Source organism: Musca domestica, unplaced genomic scaffold (genome assembly GCF_030504385.1).
Source record: "Musca domestica strain aabys unplaced genomic scaffold, Musca_domestica.polishedcontigs.V.1.1 10, whole genome shotgun sequence".
In the NCBI taxonomy this organism is placed as follows: Eukaryota; Metazoa; Arthropoda; class Insecta; order Diptera; family Muscidae; genus Musca; species Musca domestica.
This window is the reverse complement of record NW_026712115.1, coordinates 17,524,286-17,542,245: the sequence shown is the minus strand read 5'-3', so window position 1 is coordinate 17,542,245 and position 17,960 is coordinate 17,524,286. Positions and strand designations below refer to the sequence as shown.

At 34.5% G+C, this 17,960-nt stretch overlaps 2 protein-coding genes across 3 annotated transcripts in view; one reads left to right on the top strand and one right to left on the bottom strand.

Moving 5' to 3' along the window:
* The window catches only part of LOC101895929 (phenoloxidase 2), a 24,602-nt gene extending 7,416 nt beyond the window's left edge, over positions 1-17,186 (bottom strand). Inside the window, exons 1-3 of the mRNA XM_059127185.1 lie at positions 16,587-17,186; positions 16,079-16,528; positions 15,392-16,019 (exon numbers count right to left, since the gene is read on the bottom strand). Coding sequence (XP_058983168.1) covers positions 15,392-16,019; positions 16,079-16,528; positions 16,587-17,126 — 1,618 coding nt within the window. The 5' untranslated portion in view covers positions 17,127-17,186. The remainder of the gene's footprint in view (positions 1-15,391; positions 16,020-16,078; positions 16,529-16,586) is intronic.
* The window catches only part of LOC109612410 (potassium voltage-gated channel subfamily H member 8), a 1,874,382-nt gene that overhangs the window by 93,329 nt on the left and 1,763,093 nt on the right, over positions 1-17,960 (top strand). The window lies entirely within an intron of this gene.

Here is a 17,960-nt window from a genome sequence, read left to right as displayed (position 1 = left end):
ATTGACTTATCCAGTTGCATTAATATTGTTGTTCAAATTCGCAGTTACGGATATGAATGATGGTGGCGTTGATATCGGATCAGCATTAACAGATTTCGTTTCGCTTTCGGTAAGATTGACGGTCGCTATGGTGGGTCGACTACTTCCGACTGATGGGGAATATATTTGTCCGACCTTTCCTTTTGGTACGTCTATTTCATTACGAAAAAAATAGAATGTTTAATCAAAGCTTAATCCTACTTAGTCAGAGCGACAAACTTAGAAAATAAACTTTTTTAAAGCTATCACAAACGATAAAAATTCGCTGAATTCAACACCGGTTCCCAATTAATCAATGGTAAGCTGAAAGATTCGAATTTGTTTTCGAAATTAATCCATAAAAATTGTGACCCATTAACCAAGGACACGACATATATCTAAGCGACGAAGAGAGCTAGACAGAGATCGGTTCAATGACGTCAATAGTAGTAACACATGAGGAAATTTACAATAACGAAATCGATCCAGTGATAATAATAAAACTAAATTCTGAGTCAGATAAGTTCCAGAAAGAGTCGAACTAACTCAAAAGTTTATGGCACAAATCTGCATTCAACAAAATGTCGATAGTACGTGAATCAAATAATTTAGGATCTGCGTGAATATTTGAGCCCTTAAATAGGAAGAAACAGTAAACGAGGGAAAATTTTAAGAAATAGATGGCAATGCCAATGCACGATCATCTATTACTAAGGAATCAAAAGGGCTTCCATTCTTCCAAAGAACAGATTTTTTGTGAATCAGCCGAAACTACACAATTCAGACAAGAAATAACGGCAACAGTTTAAACTTCTATTGGAAATATTCTGTCAGAAACGATGGTTCCGATTGAGGTCTATTAAGGTCCTAGCTGGATGCGAAACACCGCTATGGTAAATATTCACCATCGCTGTTCCCAAAAGCACTCACAAATTTTGAGAGATTCCTGAAGACAAAACACATGCAGATGATTTGGAGGGACGAGAAAAATCGGTTCGGTTGGTGACAGATTTGATAGATTCTGACTAACCGGCAAAACAGATGGAGTCGACCTACTCGGGGTCACACATAACCTACGATGTTTCACAATATAAAACCTAGCCGAGGGAGAAATATTTGTGAGCCGAGGACATTTAAAAAGCAAGTGGGAATGTTGGGGACACTGGAAACAATAGTTATTTTATTTACTTAGAAGAACGAGAAAAAATAATACTAGTCATGTTACTATGAAAATTGTTAGTTTTAGACTCTTGTGCTTATCATTTCCTCTAATATTAAGTAAACACATGAGTGTCCGAATTCGTTCCGACAAAAAGCTATCTAGATATTTAATCTTTAACACTTTGCTCTCATAAAGGTTGTGCAATTTCAGGGAGCCTTGTCAAAAACATAAAGACCAACAAGTAAAAAAGCAGTAAGTTCGGCCGGGCCGAACATTGAATACCATGCACCATTTGGAACGAATTAGGAAATTTTCAAAAAAAATGAAATCCATTAAAAATTCAGATAAAATCTTAAAAATACCGAATATCATAAGGTGCCGATATATTGGGGTGATATACAATATTGTGGACCTATACAGACTAATCTACGTCTGGGGGTAAAGTACTCACAATGAACTTCTTGTGTTGAATTTCAGACAATTCCATTGAGAAATATGCTAAAATTCATCAAAATACCGAATATCGGGGGTACCGTTATATGGGGGCTATACGATATCGTGGACCACTATAGACAATTATCTTGCAGGGGGTAAAATACCCACAAGGAACTCTTTGTGTGGAATTTCAGACAATTCCATTGAAAAATGTGGCTAAAACCATCATAATACCGAATATCGGGGAGTACCGTTACATGGGGGCTATACGATATCGTGGACCTATATAGGCTGTAGAGTATTGCACATATCGAGTATTTATTGTATTTTATATTGTATGCAGAACCTACTGTAATAACGTTGTTTAGTACTCTCACATTATTTCTTTCCCTCTCATTCGTTGTTTATAAAATACCACTCAATCACAACTACATTGTATAAAAGTTATGATGATTGAACGTTACTCTCTTTTGTAAACAAAATAAAGATGCATTAGAATTTGGACTTTGATCCCAGCGGTTGTGTTTACTTTCGTCTATTTGAAAGACATTACATTGGCGAAGAGGAAAGTTTATAGTTGTTGCGGTGTGAATACACTTTTTAAATATATGTGAATACATATCAATCCATTTTTTTTTGGATATAAATAAAAGAACAACAACAATCAGTTTTGCTGAAAATCGAATTAAAAAAAATAATAAAATAAAAATAACAACAATAAAAAGTTAATTCCTCCTAAGATGGAAGATGCTGCCAACCAAAGTTTTAATGCTACTCCAATAATAGTGCTCCAAACATCAAATGTGCCGGAATTTAATCCTAACTTGGCGTCTTTGAATGTTTGGAAGGAGAGGTTGGATATTCATTTTTGTGAAATAAACTGTTTGGACGAGAACACAAAAAAAGTCGATTTTGTTAAAATCAATTGGTGCTGTGCCGTATAGAGTTTTGCATAGTTTATGGAGTCCAGAATCTCCGATGACGAAGTCATATTAGCAGCTGTGCGAGATTTTGGATACACAATACACACCACCAACCATAATATTTAGTGAAAGGAAGAAGTTTCATTTGTATACCAAAGGAGAAAATGAGTCGGCTGAATGGTATGCCCGTGTAAAAACTTTAGCTCTCAATTGCAAATTTGGTGTAAGCTTGGATGCCTTTGTTCTTAACCAATTTGCTATGGGCTTGCCAAATTTTATATTTGAGCGTTTGTGTGAAGAAAACGAGGCGTTAACATTCCAAAGTGCATTAAGAAAGGCGATGATATTGGAAACGAAGAATATGGCAAAGGCAGAGGAGAAAAAACAATGCACTGTGAATTTGGTTAACGGTCAAAGATATGCAAAAAATAGTTATGGTGGTGGCAAAAGCGGCGCTGGCTGCGGTGGTAGAGATGTTGGCTGCGGTAGCAGTAATAGAGATGGTGGTCGTAACAGCAGACGCAACAACAATAACAGAAACAACAAAAGTGATGGTGGCAACAAATTTGCGTGTTCTCATTGTGGCTGGAGAAACCATAGCTCTCAATTTTGTAAATACAAGGAGAGCAAGTGTCATTCGTGTGGAAAAATTTGCCATTTGGCATCGGTTTGCTACAACAAGAAAGAGTATAAATTATGTATCGAACAATGCAAATGAAGTTGATAGTGATGGTCATGTTTATAATAATGTTTTTAATTATTCCATTTTTAGTATGGCTGAAAAAGAAAATGGTGATGTGTATTCTTTGAATGTTGTTGTTGATGGTGTGGAACTGAAGGCAGTTCATATAACATTAACATAAAGAAGTCAACTTTTTTTCAAAATGAAATTTCCTATTTGGGATTTAATATTGATAGAAATGGTTTGCGTAAGAATGATGAAAGGATTTCAAGCATAATGTCTGCACCAATACCCTGCAATATTTCTGAAGTTAGAGCTTTTATTGGAATGGCAAATTATTATTCAAAATTCATCAACAATTTTGCAAATATTATGTCTTCGCTGTATACGTTACTGAGTAAAGATGGTCCATTTTTGTGGTCTGACAAATGTCAAAAGGCGTATGATAAAATTAAACTTGAAGTTACTTCTGATCAGGTTTTGGTTCACTTTAATCCTAAATTGCCTTTGATTTGGACAATTGATGTGTCAAATAATGCTGTTGCTGGTGTTTTTTCACATAAATTTGGACTTTGATCCCAGCGGTTTTGTTTACTTTCGTCTATTTAAAAGACGCAACATAGACAATTCTCATTCAGGGGGTAAAGTGCTCACAATGAACTCCTTGTGTAGAATTTCAGACAATTCCGTTGAAATATGTGGCTAAAAATCATCAAAATACCATCTTCGAACTTGACTTGCCTGCAGACAAAAAGCAGATCTGTGCAAAATTTTAGCTTCCTATCCTTATTCGTTTCGACTGTAGCGTGATTGTCTTAGAAATTAATATTTCGATGAGTTACAAACGGAATGATGAAGTTAATATACCCTCCATACTATGTATAGTCGAGGGTATGAAAACGGATACCAAATACCCATACGGACTCGTTGCACACAAACAACAAAATACTGCCACTCTGGATTTGTTTGTGGCCCGAAAAAGTCTCAGTTTCAAGTACTGGGAGAGGAAACAATGTCTTGAACTGACTATGAATCAATAAACGCGGACTATCACACGTGGATTTCAACGCGTCCCAAGCTAGACCTAACCTGCAGTTAAGTTGATGAGAGGATTTAAAGCCATGATGCTAAGAATAATAAACATTCACACGAAAATCACAAATAAACTAAGAAAAATATCGAAAAAAAATATGTAAAACTTATAAAAAATAAATTGCAGAAGATTAACATTCCAATCGACGAAACGGTAGAATAGTTAAACTCTTGGGAAAAGATAACATTCTTTAAAAAAACTAGAAAATTTGATCAGAAAATTGCAAAAAAGCATACATCATTAGTCAAAAGCATACGCGAATTGAGTTAATAATTTGTATCAAGAATACTACAGAGGATATATGATAGACCCTACAAAGTATATAATTCTGAATCAGAGTAAAATTCTAAGTCGATTTGATTGAGATTGAAGGCCAAAATTTTTTGCACATGTGTATTTTGCCAGTAGGTAGTTTTTTTTCAGATATGTTTTTTGAACTGTCGGTCTTGGAATATCCAGTAAAAGAGTGTAAACATATTAATCGGATTAGCATTTGCAAAGGCGCCCATCATTCTTTAATACAATCGGCCCAACAGTATCATATGTTTTGTGAACATCCTCATCCCTAGTAGCGCTTTCAGATCCAAATGTGCCATCCACTTCTACGTTTTCTAATTTTACTAAAGTATCTGAATTAAAACGTGTTCCTCTTTAAACTACAAATATCAGTAAGACCGTTTGGACGAAAACGTGAACCTATATTTAAAATATTCCACCACCGTAGCTGAAACCCATTACGAACTACAAATACCAAGTTTTGGTCTAATCCGTAAAAAAATGTGGCTAAAACCAAAAAATACCGAATATCGGGAGATGACATTATATTTACGCTATAAAAAAACGTGGACCTCTTTGTAAAATGTTAAGCCATTGCACAGTGGTCGAGGTCGTATGGGAACAGCGGCCAAAAATACTTTCAGTGCAGATATCAATATGAATCTTTGGTTATGGTACCTTGATGGGATAAAAATAAAAAATGTGACAAAATGGATATGGTCGAGGCATGTTTTGGCATGGTCCCCTTACAACGTACCTCCCGAATAAGGGTTATTTGTCCATTTTTCGTCACATTTCTACACTAGATTGTTCTGTTATTTGACATTTTACGTTCTAAAGACCTAAAAAATAGTCTTACTGAATTATTTGGAACGGCCCGCCTTCAGGTAGAGTCCCTCTGTAAAGGTACCTCCAAAAATAGAAGTATTTTTAAACAAATAAATTCCAAATTTGATGATTTTTTTGTAAACAAAATAGACAATGTTTTTGTAAACAAAATAAACAATTCAATATAAAATTAAATCAAAGTTACTAATGTATATATATAAATTTCAGTGTTATTCAAGTAAATCAAATGCAGATTTTAATAATATATTTTATTGCTTGGTAACGTTCACTGTCCCGTTATAAAAGGGTCAGAGCTCAGAAGAAGACGGTTAATAAGATCTGTGTTTGTTGAAACACGAGAATTTTTTCGGGTATGATTTAGTCGAAACTTTTTTATATCTTTGTTGCCAGACTTCGCGGTCTCCCTATAATTCTCCAATCGATACAATGACATATTTTATAATGTCGGGAACATGTATTAAAATTTTATGAACTGTGGGTGTAAGATAGTGTCATGGGTATCTATTTGTTAACTCTTTAGCAGTTTCCAGTGTAAAGTAATTAAATTTTTCGACATTAATATGGCATCCGGAAGTCAATCCTTGTAACAATATTGAACACCTCTCATTTACATCTTTATCAATCCAAACAACAAAAACATATTCTATGTCATTAGCACCATAGAATTGATAAAATTGCAGCGAAGTCACTTCAGTATATTGGGCATAACATACAAATCTGACAAAATCTGAAAGTTAAATTAGCACTTCAAGAATCTTAGGACCATTACTAATGGCGTGAAAAAAATCACATTGGAGGATTCAGGGGGGAAAAGAATTAAAACTTTAACTGAAATCCAATTTTATTTTCAAAATTAATCTTAAAGGCAACTCAGAACACTCACATCGTCTATGTTATACCCAACTACTAAACACAGAAATTACTGCACTAAAAATAAGTCAATTCCTTGCTTTTCAATAATTATGCCAAGAATTGCCATTTTAAAATGTATTTAATTTTGTAAAACAGATCTATTTTTACTCCACTTTTTCACTGATCCTACTGAAAAAAGCAACTAACTACATTTCCTCTTTTTTGATGCTATTCTCGAAGTGGGCCGTTAGAATGAAGCCAAGATTATTATGTTTTCTAAAAAGCTTAACCTCTTAAGAGTTCATGTGTACACATTTGATAATAAATATCTGATTTTCATTTTTTGAATTTTGGCCAATGGCAGCGACCACTGTGCATTGTAGCGGGAACCCATAGCGAACTACAAATACAATTAGAAATTACCGTGAAAAAATGTGTGCGAAAATCATGAAAATATCAAATATCTGGAGTCGGCTCCACCAAAACGTGGACCGATACCAACCATCGTAGACGCAATGAAAATTGTTGTATCAAATTTTGAAGCTCTTCATCAAATAATGGGAGTTATATCTTGATTTCAACAGACAGACGCGCATCGTTAAATCGATTTAGAATTTTATGCTGATCATAAATAAATACACTTTATGACAAGTATTTAAGGATGTTATGGAAATTGATATTGTTGTCCGTCTTGTTCAATAATATTATTTCATTCTAAACATACTCTGTAGAATTAGTATCCCTACAAGTCCTTTCAACTGTAATGGAACTTGTACGTACCGAAGAGAATTTTGCGCTGCTCACGAAGGTATAAGATGTATGTCTCCAACGAATATTGAATTTAAAGTATTGGGATTTTCACGACAACGAACTAAGGACATATTCAAATCAAATTTATTTTTTGTATTTGGTTTTTAATTTATAATCGACTAGATAATACAAACTAGATTTAAAGATGGATGTACGCATAAAAAACGTAAACTGTAATTTTTGCGCACTTCATGAAATCTATTTTATTTAAATATTTTTTTGACACATGACCAAAATATCTATTTCTTTTTATCAACTACAACATCGTTGCATTTTATTATTATATCCTTCATTTTCATATTGGAAAAAGTTCCTGTTAATTTTTGAAGAGATGGCGTTTCCCTTGCGAATCGTCGGTCAAAATGGTAACCCATTGTTCGCTTGTCGGGATACATAATGTTTTCGTAATGTTTCATGTTGACATATGATGAAGCCATTGAATCGTCATAAAAATTGTAACTTGCTATTTTTTATTTAAAATATACATTTAAAAATATATATATTTTAACAAATTTGATATTATCTTTGAATACCTGGCAACTAAAGCAAAGAATAAGTACTCCAAGGGCTACAGATTAAACCATACCAGGAAAAAGTCGCAAATTTCAAGTAACACAAACGTACGAAATACGCTTGAGCACTGAGATTGTTACATTAGGATTGAGTCCGAATCATGTAATGAACCAAAATATGTTTGGTTTATAGATACTGAAACTTTTCATTCCTCTGTTTTTGCAAAATAGTTGGGCTAAATCCCATAATTCTTGTTTTTATAAAAATTTATTTATTAGTGTAAAGATGCTAATGTTTACTAGGGGTTAAGGCAGGGAATACTATGGTTTCGGAAAGAAGCAACAATCCTCGTCAGTCCCTTGGTTTTAGTATAGGATATCCTCAAACCAACTTATTTTGTTATGTTGATTTCGTTCCGGTAAATGAATGCATATGAAGTAGAGGAAGATGAAAAGTTGTAAAAATTTATCATTTTTAAAATTCACCCAATTGTTATATATTCCAATTACAATCATTCACGTTATACTCATTATATTTTAAACGCAGCAAAAAGAATTTGACCAATTAATGATGAAATCAATCAACTTTGAAATATTATACACTCAAAGCATTTTGGTGATGCGGAGAGTAATGATACCGAAAGCCTACGTCGGCTCAAACCAATAATGGCCTTAACCATATTAACTTTGTCATTCCGTTTGTAACTCCTTGAAATACTCATGTCAGACCCAACAAAAAATATATATATTCTTGATAAGCGTGAGTAAGTCTATTTAGCGATATCCGTCTGTATGTATGTTTGTCTGCCTGTTGCAATCGAACGACAGAAGGACACAATTTTGCACACATGTGTATTTTGCATGTATGCAGGATAAGTTAGTAAATGGGCCATGTCGTTCCACGTTTTCGTATAGCCCCTATATAACGGTAACTCCCAATATTCGGTAGTTTGATGATTTTAGCAATATTATTCAACAGAATTGTTTCACTTCGTAATGGCTAATATTATTTAAACAGAAATTTTCGCTGTTGGATCCAGTTGCATTAATATTGTTGTTCAAATTCGCAGTTACGGATTTGAATGATGGTGGCGTTGATATCGGATCAGCATTAACAGATTTCGTTTCGCTTTCGGTAAGTTTGACGGCCGCTATGGTGGCTCGACTACTTCCGACTGATGGGGAATATATTTGTCCGCTCTTTCCCTTTGGTACGTGATATTATGAAAAAAAAAAAAAAATAGAATATTTAATCAAAGCTTAATACTACTTAGTCAGAGCGACAAACTTAGAAATGACCACCTTACAAGAACATAAATTTTTTTTAAAGATATCACACACGATAAAAATTCGCTGAATTCAAAACCGGTTCTCAATTCAAATAAGAAATAACGGCAACAGTTTAAACTTCTATTGGAAATATTCTGTCAGAAACGATGATTCCGATGCGAGGTCTATTAAGGTCGTAGCTGGATGCGAAACACCGCTATAGTAAATATTCACCATCGCTGTTCCCAAAAGCACTCACAAATTTTGAGAAATTCTTGTCGAGAAACACATGCAGATGATTTGGAGGGACGAGAAGAATCTGTTCGGTTGGTGCCAGATTTGATAGATTCTGACTAACCGGCAAAACATGTTTCACAATATAAAACCTAGCCGAGGGAGAAATATTTGTGAGCCGAGGACGTTCAAAAAGCAAGTGGGAATGATGAGGACACTGGAAACAATAGTTATTTTATTTACTTAGAAAAACGAGAAGAATTAATACTAGTCATGTTACTATGAAAGTTTTAAGTTTTAGACTCTTGTGCTTATCATTTCCTCTGATATTAGTTAGACACATGCGACTTCGTTATCTAGATATTTAATCTTTAACACTTTGCTCTCATAAAGTTTGTGCAATTTCAGGGAGCCTTGTCAAAAAAATAAAGACCAAAAACGGATACCAAATACCCATACGGACTCGTAAATTAACATTGTACACAAACTACCATTACTGCCACGCTGGATTTGTTTGTGGCCCGAAAAAATCTCAGTTTCAAGTACTGGAAACGCAGACTATCATACGTGGATTTCAACGCGTCCCAAACTAGACCTTGAGAGGATTTAAAGCCATGATGCTAAGAATAATAAACATTCACACGAAAATCACAAATAAACCAAGAAAAATATCGAAAAAAGGCATTCATCAGACAAGTGCATACGCGAATTGATGTGAATAATTTATATCCACCATACAATAGAGGATATATGATAGATTCTACAAAGTATATAATTCTGAATCAGAGTAATATTCTAATAGGTAGATTTGATTGAGATTGAAGGCTAAAATTTTGCCAGTAGGTAGGTTAATTTCGTAAATGGGCCATATATATTTTTGTAATCTTGCAAATATAATATATTGTTTCGCCATTTTTTTCAACAATGCCTTTCTACATCTATAAAATGCAATTTTTGCATATGTGTAAGTTTCTTATAGGCTTAAAAATCTGAACATATTTTCCTGAAATTTTCACAAAATAAATAGGAATTTGCTGCGCAGAAAGGCGCAGGAGCGTATTTCAGCTGAAACTTTGAATAAAAATAATAAGAACAGATTTGGTAAGGGGGTTGTGGGAAGTGAGCACAAGTGGCATTTAGAAGCTTTGCCATTAAGTGCGAAGAACATTCGAGGAGGCTATGAAGTTTAATATTCGCCACTAGTTCCAACTAAAAAAAAAAACAAGTTAAAAAGCAGGAAGTTCGGCCGGGCCGAACTTTGAATACCCTCCAAAATTTGGAACTAATTTGGAAATTTTCAAAAAATAAAATCCTTAAAAAATTCCGTTAAAATTTTAAAAATACCGAATATAGCCGTTATATTGGGGTCTATACGACGTGAACCTACATAGGCATTGTTTGCCATTAGCCATTGCCATATTCAAATTCGAAACTTGAAGTTAACGGTGAATAATGTAGCTAAAATCATAAAAATATCGTATATAGGGAGGTACCGTTATATCAGAGCTGTGCGAAGACCTGGACCAGTATAGACAATTTTCTGTCACAGGCTATAGCATCCATTACTAACGTCAAATACGATGTCTCAATCAATTTCGGTGGGTATTGTACCTAACTCGTCAAAATGCCGAATATAGGGAGGTACTGATAATTGGGGCTTATACGAAGTCCTGGACCTGCATAGACAATTTTTTGTCACAGACTGTAGTTCCTATTACAAACTCTAAATACGTAATTTGAAACAATTCCGGGGAATAATGACGCTAAAATCATCAAAATACCGAATTTTGGGAGGTACCGTATATGGGGGCTATACGAAGACGTGGATCTGCGCAGACAATTTTCTGTCATAGGCTGTAGTATCCATTACGAATCTCAAATACCAAATTTGAAACAATTCCGGTGAATAATGTCGCTAAAGTCATCAAAATACCGAATATCGGGAGGTACCGTTATATGGGGGCTATATGAAAACGTGGACCTACATGGCCCATTTAAGAACCTAACCTGCCTACTGGAAAAATAAAAAAAAATAAGACAGACAGACGGACATGGCTACATCGACTTAGAATTTTACGCTGATCAAGAATATATATACTTTGTTGGGTCTGACATGAGTATTTCGAGGAGTTACAAACGGAATGACAAAGTTAATATACCCTCCATAGTATGGTGGAGGGTATAAAAACGGTGTTTAATTTCATTACATTAATGTTTCGGTAAATACTCACTTATAATCACCTTGCTCCCTCTGACCCACACACACAACCATTCTGTTTGGTTCTGTTCTAAATTCCAATAGGTTAGAAATTGACGGTTGTAAAAACACAGATATGTTTTGAACGGTCTCGGAATATTCAGTAAAAGAGTGTTAAAATTATAATCGGATTAGAATTTGCAAAGGCGCCCATCATTCTTTCATACAGCTTCCAGATCCACACGAGCCATCCACTTCTACGTTTTCTAATTTTACTGTTACAAATACACAAGTTTTTCACGCTTCGCAGAGTATAAATATCTTGCGGGGTGCAGTAATTGTCAATATCCTTCATTAGGTTGCTTCTTATCGGGCTCTAATTAATCCTGGGTCTGAGGTGTCCTTGGTTACTGATCGAATATAAAGGCATTTTAAATTTTGGGTGTCAATGGTCCCGTTTCTGCCACAACAATAAACAAAACCTGTAAGCCTTGGTTTTTGCCACAATCCTTAAAACAATCGCTTTCATTATTTCCCACATTTCGGAAAAGGTACGTTAATTGGTCAAGTTACCACTAGGGTTTCTCATCTCATTGATAGTCCTCCGGTAGATTTCCATTGTAAGTCTCGCGCATGTTATAGGAAAACGTGGAAGTAAATATTTAATGTTCTGCCCCCGGAGTAGAAACCATTATGAGCTGCAAATTCCGATTTTTATCAAAATATCGAATATGGGGAGGTACCGATATATGGGGGCTTTACCAAAACGTGGACCTAACATACAATGTTTCGCCACCGGAGCTAGAACCCATTATGACATATAAATACAAATTTTTAGACAAATTCGCGGAAAAATGTGGCGCAAATTATCAAGATACCGAATATCGGGAGGTACCGTCATATGGGTGCTATGCAGTAACGTGAACCTGTATATACAATGTTTCGCCACCCGAGCTAGAATCCATTATGACTTACAAATATCAACTTTTAGACAAATCCGTGGAAAAACGTGGCAAAAATCATCAAAATAGCGAATATCGAGAGTTGCCGTTTTATGGGGCTATACCAAAACGTAGACCGATAGATCTAAAATTTTATAACAACCATCCTAGGCACAATACAAATTGTTCTGCTCATCATGAATATTTATACTTTATTCATCGTAGACCCCGATGAATATTTAGGTATGTTACAAATGGCATGACGAAGTTAATATACCTCCCTTTCCAAAAAAAAAAAAATAAATAAATAAATAAAGTGAGACCTTTATATGGGGGCCATACCAAAAAGGGTCCCCACTTAGACAAGTTTATACTACAAGGATTGTTAACTATTGCAAGACTTAAATGCCAAATTTAAAAAATTCCGTGAGTAAATGTGACAAGGATTATCAAAGTACCGAATATCAGCATTATTTGGCTGAATATCAGCATTATTATGGCCGATATTCGGTATTTTGATACTCTTAGTCCTATTTACCCACGAAATTGTTTCATATTTGGTATTTTAGAAGATTTGATAGATGACAGTCCTTGAAGTATAAAATTTTCTATAGAGGTTTAAGGTTTTTTGATAAGCTTAACTGCATTATCCAAACGGTCTTAGTGTTGTATGAAGTATATAGTGAAACACGCTTGAAAGCAGGTAATTTTATATAAAAATGTTTCCTTTTCCCTAAGGTGGAGGGTATTAAAAGTTCGGCCCGGTCAAACTTAATGTTTTTTACTTGTTTTTTTTTCTGAAAGTTTAACTGCATTATCCAAATGGTCATACTAGTATTTGTAGTTTAAAGTGAAACACGGTTGAATTAAGATACTTGTATATAAAATGTTTTCTTTACCCAATGGTGGGGGGTATTAAAAGTTGGCCCGGCCGAAATTATTGTTTTTCCTTGTTTGCTATGCGATAAAGGATTTGTAGTATACAATCATCATAGTTAATGTAGCACTAAAGATGTCAATAATACAAACGTGTTACAGCAGGGAACTGTTAATGCACTAGTACTTTTTTATCTATAGCATTTTCAAATTAAGTGAACCCTTTTGTAATTGAAATAAACGTTTTGCAACAGAAATGAACCCTTTTGCAATTGACATGAAACCTTTTGCAAATCAAAGGAAAATTTTAGATTTATAGAAAGGAACATAACAAAAAATTTAGATTTTTAGTAGGTTTAAAATTAAATCAACAAATTGTTACCAATATATCGTTAAAGAGAATTTCTTATTGAGAAAAGACCCGTAGAAAAATTTTAATTTGTCTGCATTTAAACTTGCGCTTGGTCATTATTGGTTCTTGCTCCGGCGAAACATTGTATGTATATATGAACGTCTTGGTATATACCCCATATAACGGTACCTCCCGATATTCGGTATTTTGATGATTTTTGCCACATTTTACCACGGATTTGTCTTAAAAATTGGTATTTGTTGGTCAAAATGGGTTCTAGCTCGTATTGCGAAGCATTATAAGTACAGATCCACGTTTTGGTATAGCACCCATATAACTGTACCTCCCGATATTCGATATTTTGCTAAAAATTGGAATTTGCAGTTCATAATGGTGGCAAAACATTGAATATTTAGTTCCACGTTTTATTAAAGCGCACATATAACTATACCCACCGATATTCGGTATATTGATAATCCTAGTCACAATTACCCACATAATTGCTTCAAATTTGGAATTTTAGAAGATTTGATCGATGACAATCCTTGAAGTAATCAATTGCCTATAGAGGTTCTCGTTTTGGTATGGCCCCATATAACTTCGTAACTCACTTTATGTTTTTTTTTTTTGATAAATTTAACTGTATCGTGTAAACGGTCTTATTGGTATTTGAAGTTTAAAGTGAGACACGCTTGAATTCAGGTACATTTATATAAAAATGTTTCTTTACCCTAAGGTGGAGGGTATTGAAAGTTCGGCCCGGCAGAACTTAATGTTTTTTTTACTTTTTTTTAACCTTTGCTTTGTTACAAAATGTAGGGCTGCAATTTTGTGAATTTACCAATGACCAGTTTTCGTGGTTTAAGAACATAATGTAGTTTGAACGTTCTAATTACATTTTATGTTAATAGCAATCGGTGTGGCAACTCCTGTAGTATCTAATTATGTTATTTTCTTGTCTAATAAAGTTGTCATACATAGTGATTTTTTTAGTGAATTTCCGAATACATCATAGTATGGAGGGCATATTCAGTTTGTCATTCCGTTTGTAACACTCCAAATATACATTTTAGACCCAATAAAGGTGACGTAGGTTTACAAAATTTTACTAACTCTCTGCTATGTCTGCTTTCTTTCAAAATTATTTAAAATGCGAGACAACAAGTTCAGATTTATAAGCAAAATTCCGCGAAAAAATAATTTTCAAAACAAATGCTAACACAAAAATGACAGACTCGGGTACACTCAGAAAAATGTATAGCTTCTGTTTATTATTCTATACTCTTTAGGATAGAATTACATATTTTGTGAAAAAGTATGCTTCGTTATCAGACTTACAATAATTCCCTTTACTGCGAATTATGGAAAATCCGACAAACTTTAAGGATATTTGCCTTATAAATTACAATAACTACGGTAGAAAATGTACAAAAGACCACTGTAAAAGTGGTCCGGCACAATGGAATTATGGAAAATCCGATAAACTTTAAGGGCATTTGGCTTGTAAATTAAAATGACCATCGTAGAAAACGTACTCAAGACTAATGTAAGGTGGTCCGGCACAATGGGATTCATACCAAATGTCTCGAGCAACAAGTGTATGATAGTTAGTAAATTGGAGTATAAATGGAAATTGTACAAAAACTAAAAAAATATGAAAATTAATTATCTGAGGTAATATCGTGTGATTGGATAAAATATATACACGTCCCGCTTTAAGCCAAATAAAGGAGAGATTTCTTAAGGCTGCAAGTAATGTCCCCTTCTTGAACATTATGACCTTGTTATACGTATTTTTCTGAAGTATATGATCACAGCACCTAATTTGTTAAAACATAATCTTATAATTGTCTTCCGGTTTTTTTTTCTAAAAACAAATTTGAACCCATATATGTACTTTGTGTACTTACATGTAACTTTGAACTTATCCAGTTCTATTGCCAACTGCCTTTGTTCGTTTAAATTTAAGGGTGTCCCGCGCTCATCTGACTGTGGACATAGGAATATGCGACATGTACCTCTTAATGGCATGTTTCGATTGTTAGTCACATCAATTACATACTTAAAGGGAGCGTGTTGTAAATGGGTGAATGTTGCATAAATATTGCCTCGAGGTCCAAAATCTAATCCGGCAGCTAAATTAACATCCGACCTCTCTAAATAAGTTAAAAGGTGGTTAGCTGGAGCATTTGCAGAAGTTAATATTACATCTAAGCTATTGACCACAACCCCATTAAATGAGAGATCCTTTTCACCATATGGATTCAGCCGTTCTTTGTGACGATTGAAAATGCTATCAATAAATCCGTGCCATCTGTAAAATACGGGGTCACGCATAGCCGTAGTGACGTCTCCCATAACACTGAAATCTTCTAGAAACCGAGCTTCTGGATCGTGGCAGTACGAAATGGCGTTGTGACCCTGGTTATGCAAATTTCCATAATAGTCGGGATTGATAGATAGGCTGGTACATTCAACAATATCTCCCAAAATATCAATACCGTTCTTTTCATCTAAAGGAATTTCCTTTCCATCCGACTACAAATGCAAAAATAAACAGTTAAATGAATAATAATAGAATACAACAATAAAATTACATCATTAACGTAGCCCTTGTCAATAGCTGCAATTATACGATCGATCCATCTTTCCATATCGGAAATTTCCAAATGGGTGTCATCACGGTCGATATCTGCTAATACATTGTTTACATTACGACCAGGATAGGTGCGGCTGTTTAAACTGCTCATAATTTTTGGGAAATACCCTTCAGGAATTGGTGCACGCAAGTTGTTCAGGGGACGTAGTTTTGCTAAGTTGTTGCAGAAACGTTCTGTATTGTATCGAGCCAATATCTGATGATGCATGTAGTAAAAGAGTTCTCCCCGACGGTCCTTCTTTACAATGTCCATAGGTCCATAACCAGGATACACTAAATGCCAATGCCAATGATGACTATTGACGCCAATATCCTCTCTGAAGTATGCTAAACGTTGTTCTTTCTCTCGATCCGAAGCTGTATAATTTCGTGGAATTTCAATATGACGCTGAAACACAAATATATATTAAAAAAAATTAAAAATAAAAATACAGAAATTCGTATACCCGAGTTCCCTGGTCGGTGACCACTTCACTTTCAGCACGAGCTTCTTGAAAAACGGATGGCTCGACAAAATTTTGTGGAAAAGTCTCAGCAATTGGCTTTATAGGAAAATTTTTTGTATCGGCTCTATGCTGCACAGCCACAGAAAAACAATACTGAAACAAGAAAGGATTCACACGATCTTTGCAGTAGGCGCATGTTGATATAAAAAGATCTTCATTAGGAGCATCCAAAAATATTTCAATTAATCGTGCAGCAATTTCTTGATGAACCCTGTTGAAAAGAGAAAATTGGCTATGCTTGCCCAACCTTTGTGCAAATCTTAAGTCTGGCTTTTTCTGCAAATCGCGTACCGGAATTCGAATTTCAAATCCATCTCCAAATCGAGAACCAATATCGTCCTTTACATCTGAATATTGTTCATTATAGAAGCTTTCCGGTAAATCAAAAACAGCTTTGCCGTCGTCTCTTGCCGTGAAAACAGGTTCCAAGGGACGATCAAAGAGCAGTTCTAAAGCCTTTTTATTGTTAGGGTTTGACATGTTTTTCCCAGCTTGTTAGTTTATTCGCACTGACAGGTCTCTAGTGCTGCTTTCCTTTTAAATAGTCTTCACATATATAGCTCAAACTCATTCGCTTGAATAAAAAATTGGAATTCTGATAAGTTAATACATATTTGCAAACCACATTATCTAACCACCGCTTATGGTTTAAAAAATGATAAAAAGTATACAAAGCAGTACTCGTTTCAACCAAGCCTATACATCTTTATGTAAATAAAAATGTATGTACATATGATATGTGAAATAAACGACTGTGGTTTTACTATCATTTCTTGCACATTTCCACATTAAATGTTTTAATACTTAGAAAATTAAAATCCCACGATCCCCACTATAAAAACCCTACACATATTGTCTTGCCATATAATATTTTTTTAAAGATAAACTTGTGATGTATTGAATTTATTTGTTAAAGTTACATTTTAATGGAATTGCACTAAAGTAGATTATTGGCATTTTGGCTATTACTGAATATTTCAATGTGGTACATGTTGATTTTTGGTTAAAGGTTTGCCTCATATGGATGAAGCGATCGCGATGATTTTGATGAAAAATTCTTGGTATATGACCAAATTTTAATAAATGCAACTAAATTTAGCTTAAATTAAGTACAATTTGGTGGAAATCGGTACAGATATAGCTACTGCTCACATATATTTGTTTCATTCGATTTGATATTAAAGTCGCAAAACCGTACAATGCCCTCCATAATAATGATTTTCAGTAGAACAAATCGTATAGATCCTACAAATACCTTTGCCAAAATCTGTCGAGATCTTTTGGTGAAAAGCGGTTCAGATATAGCTATATCCT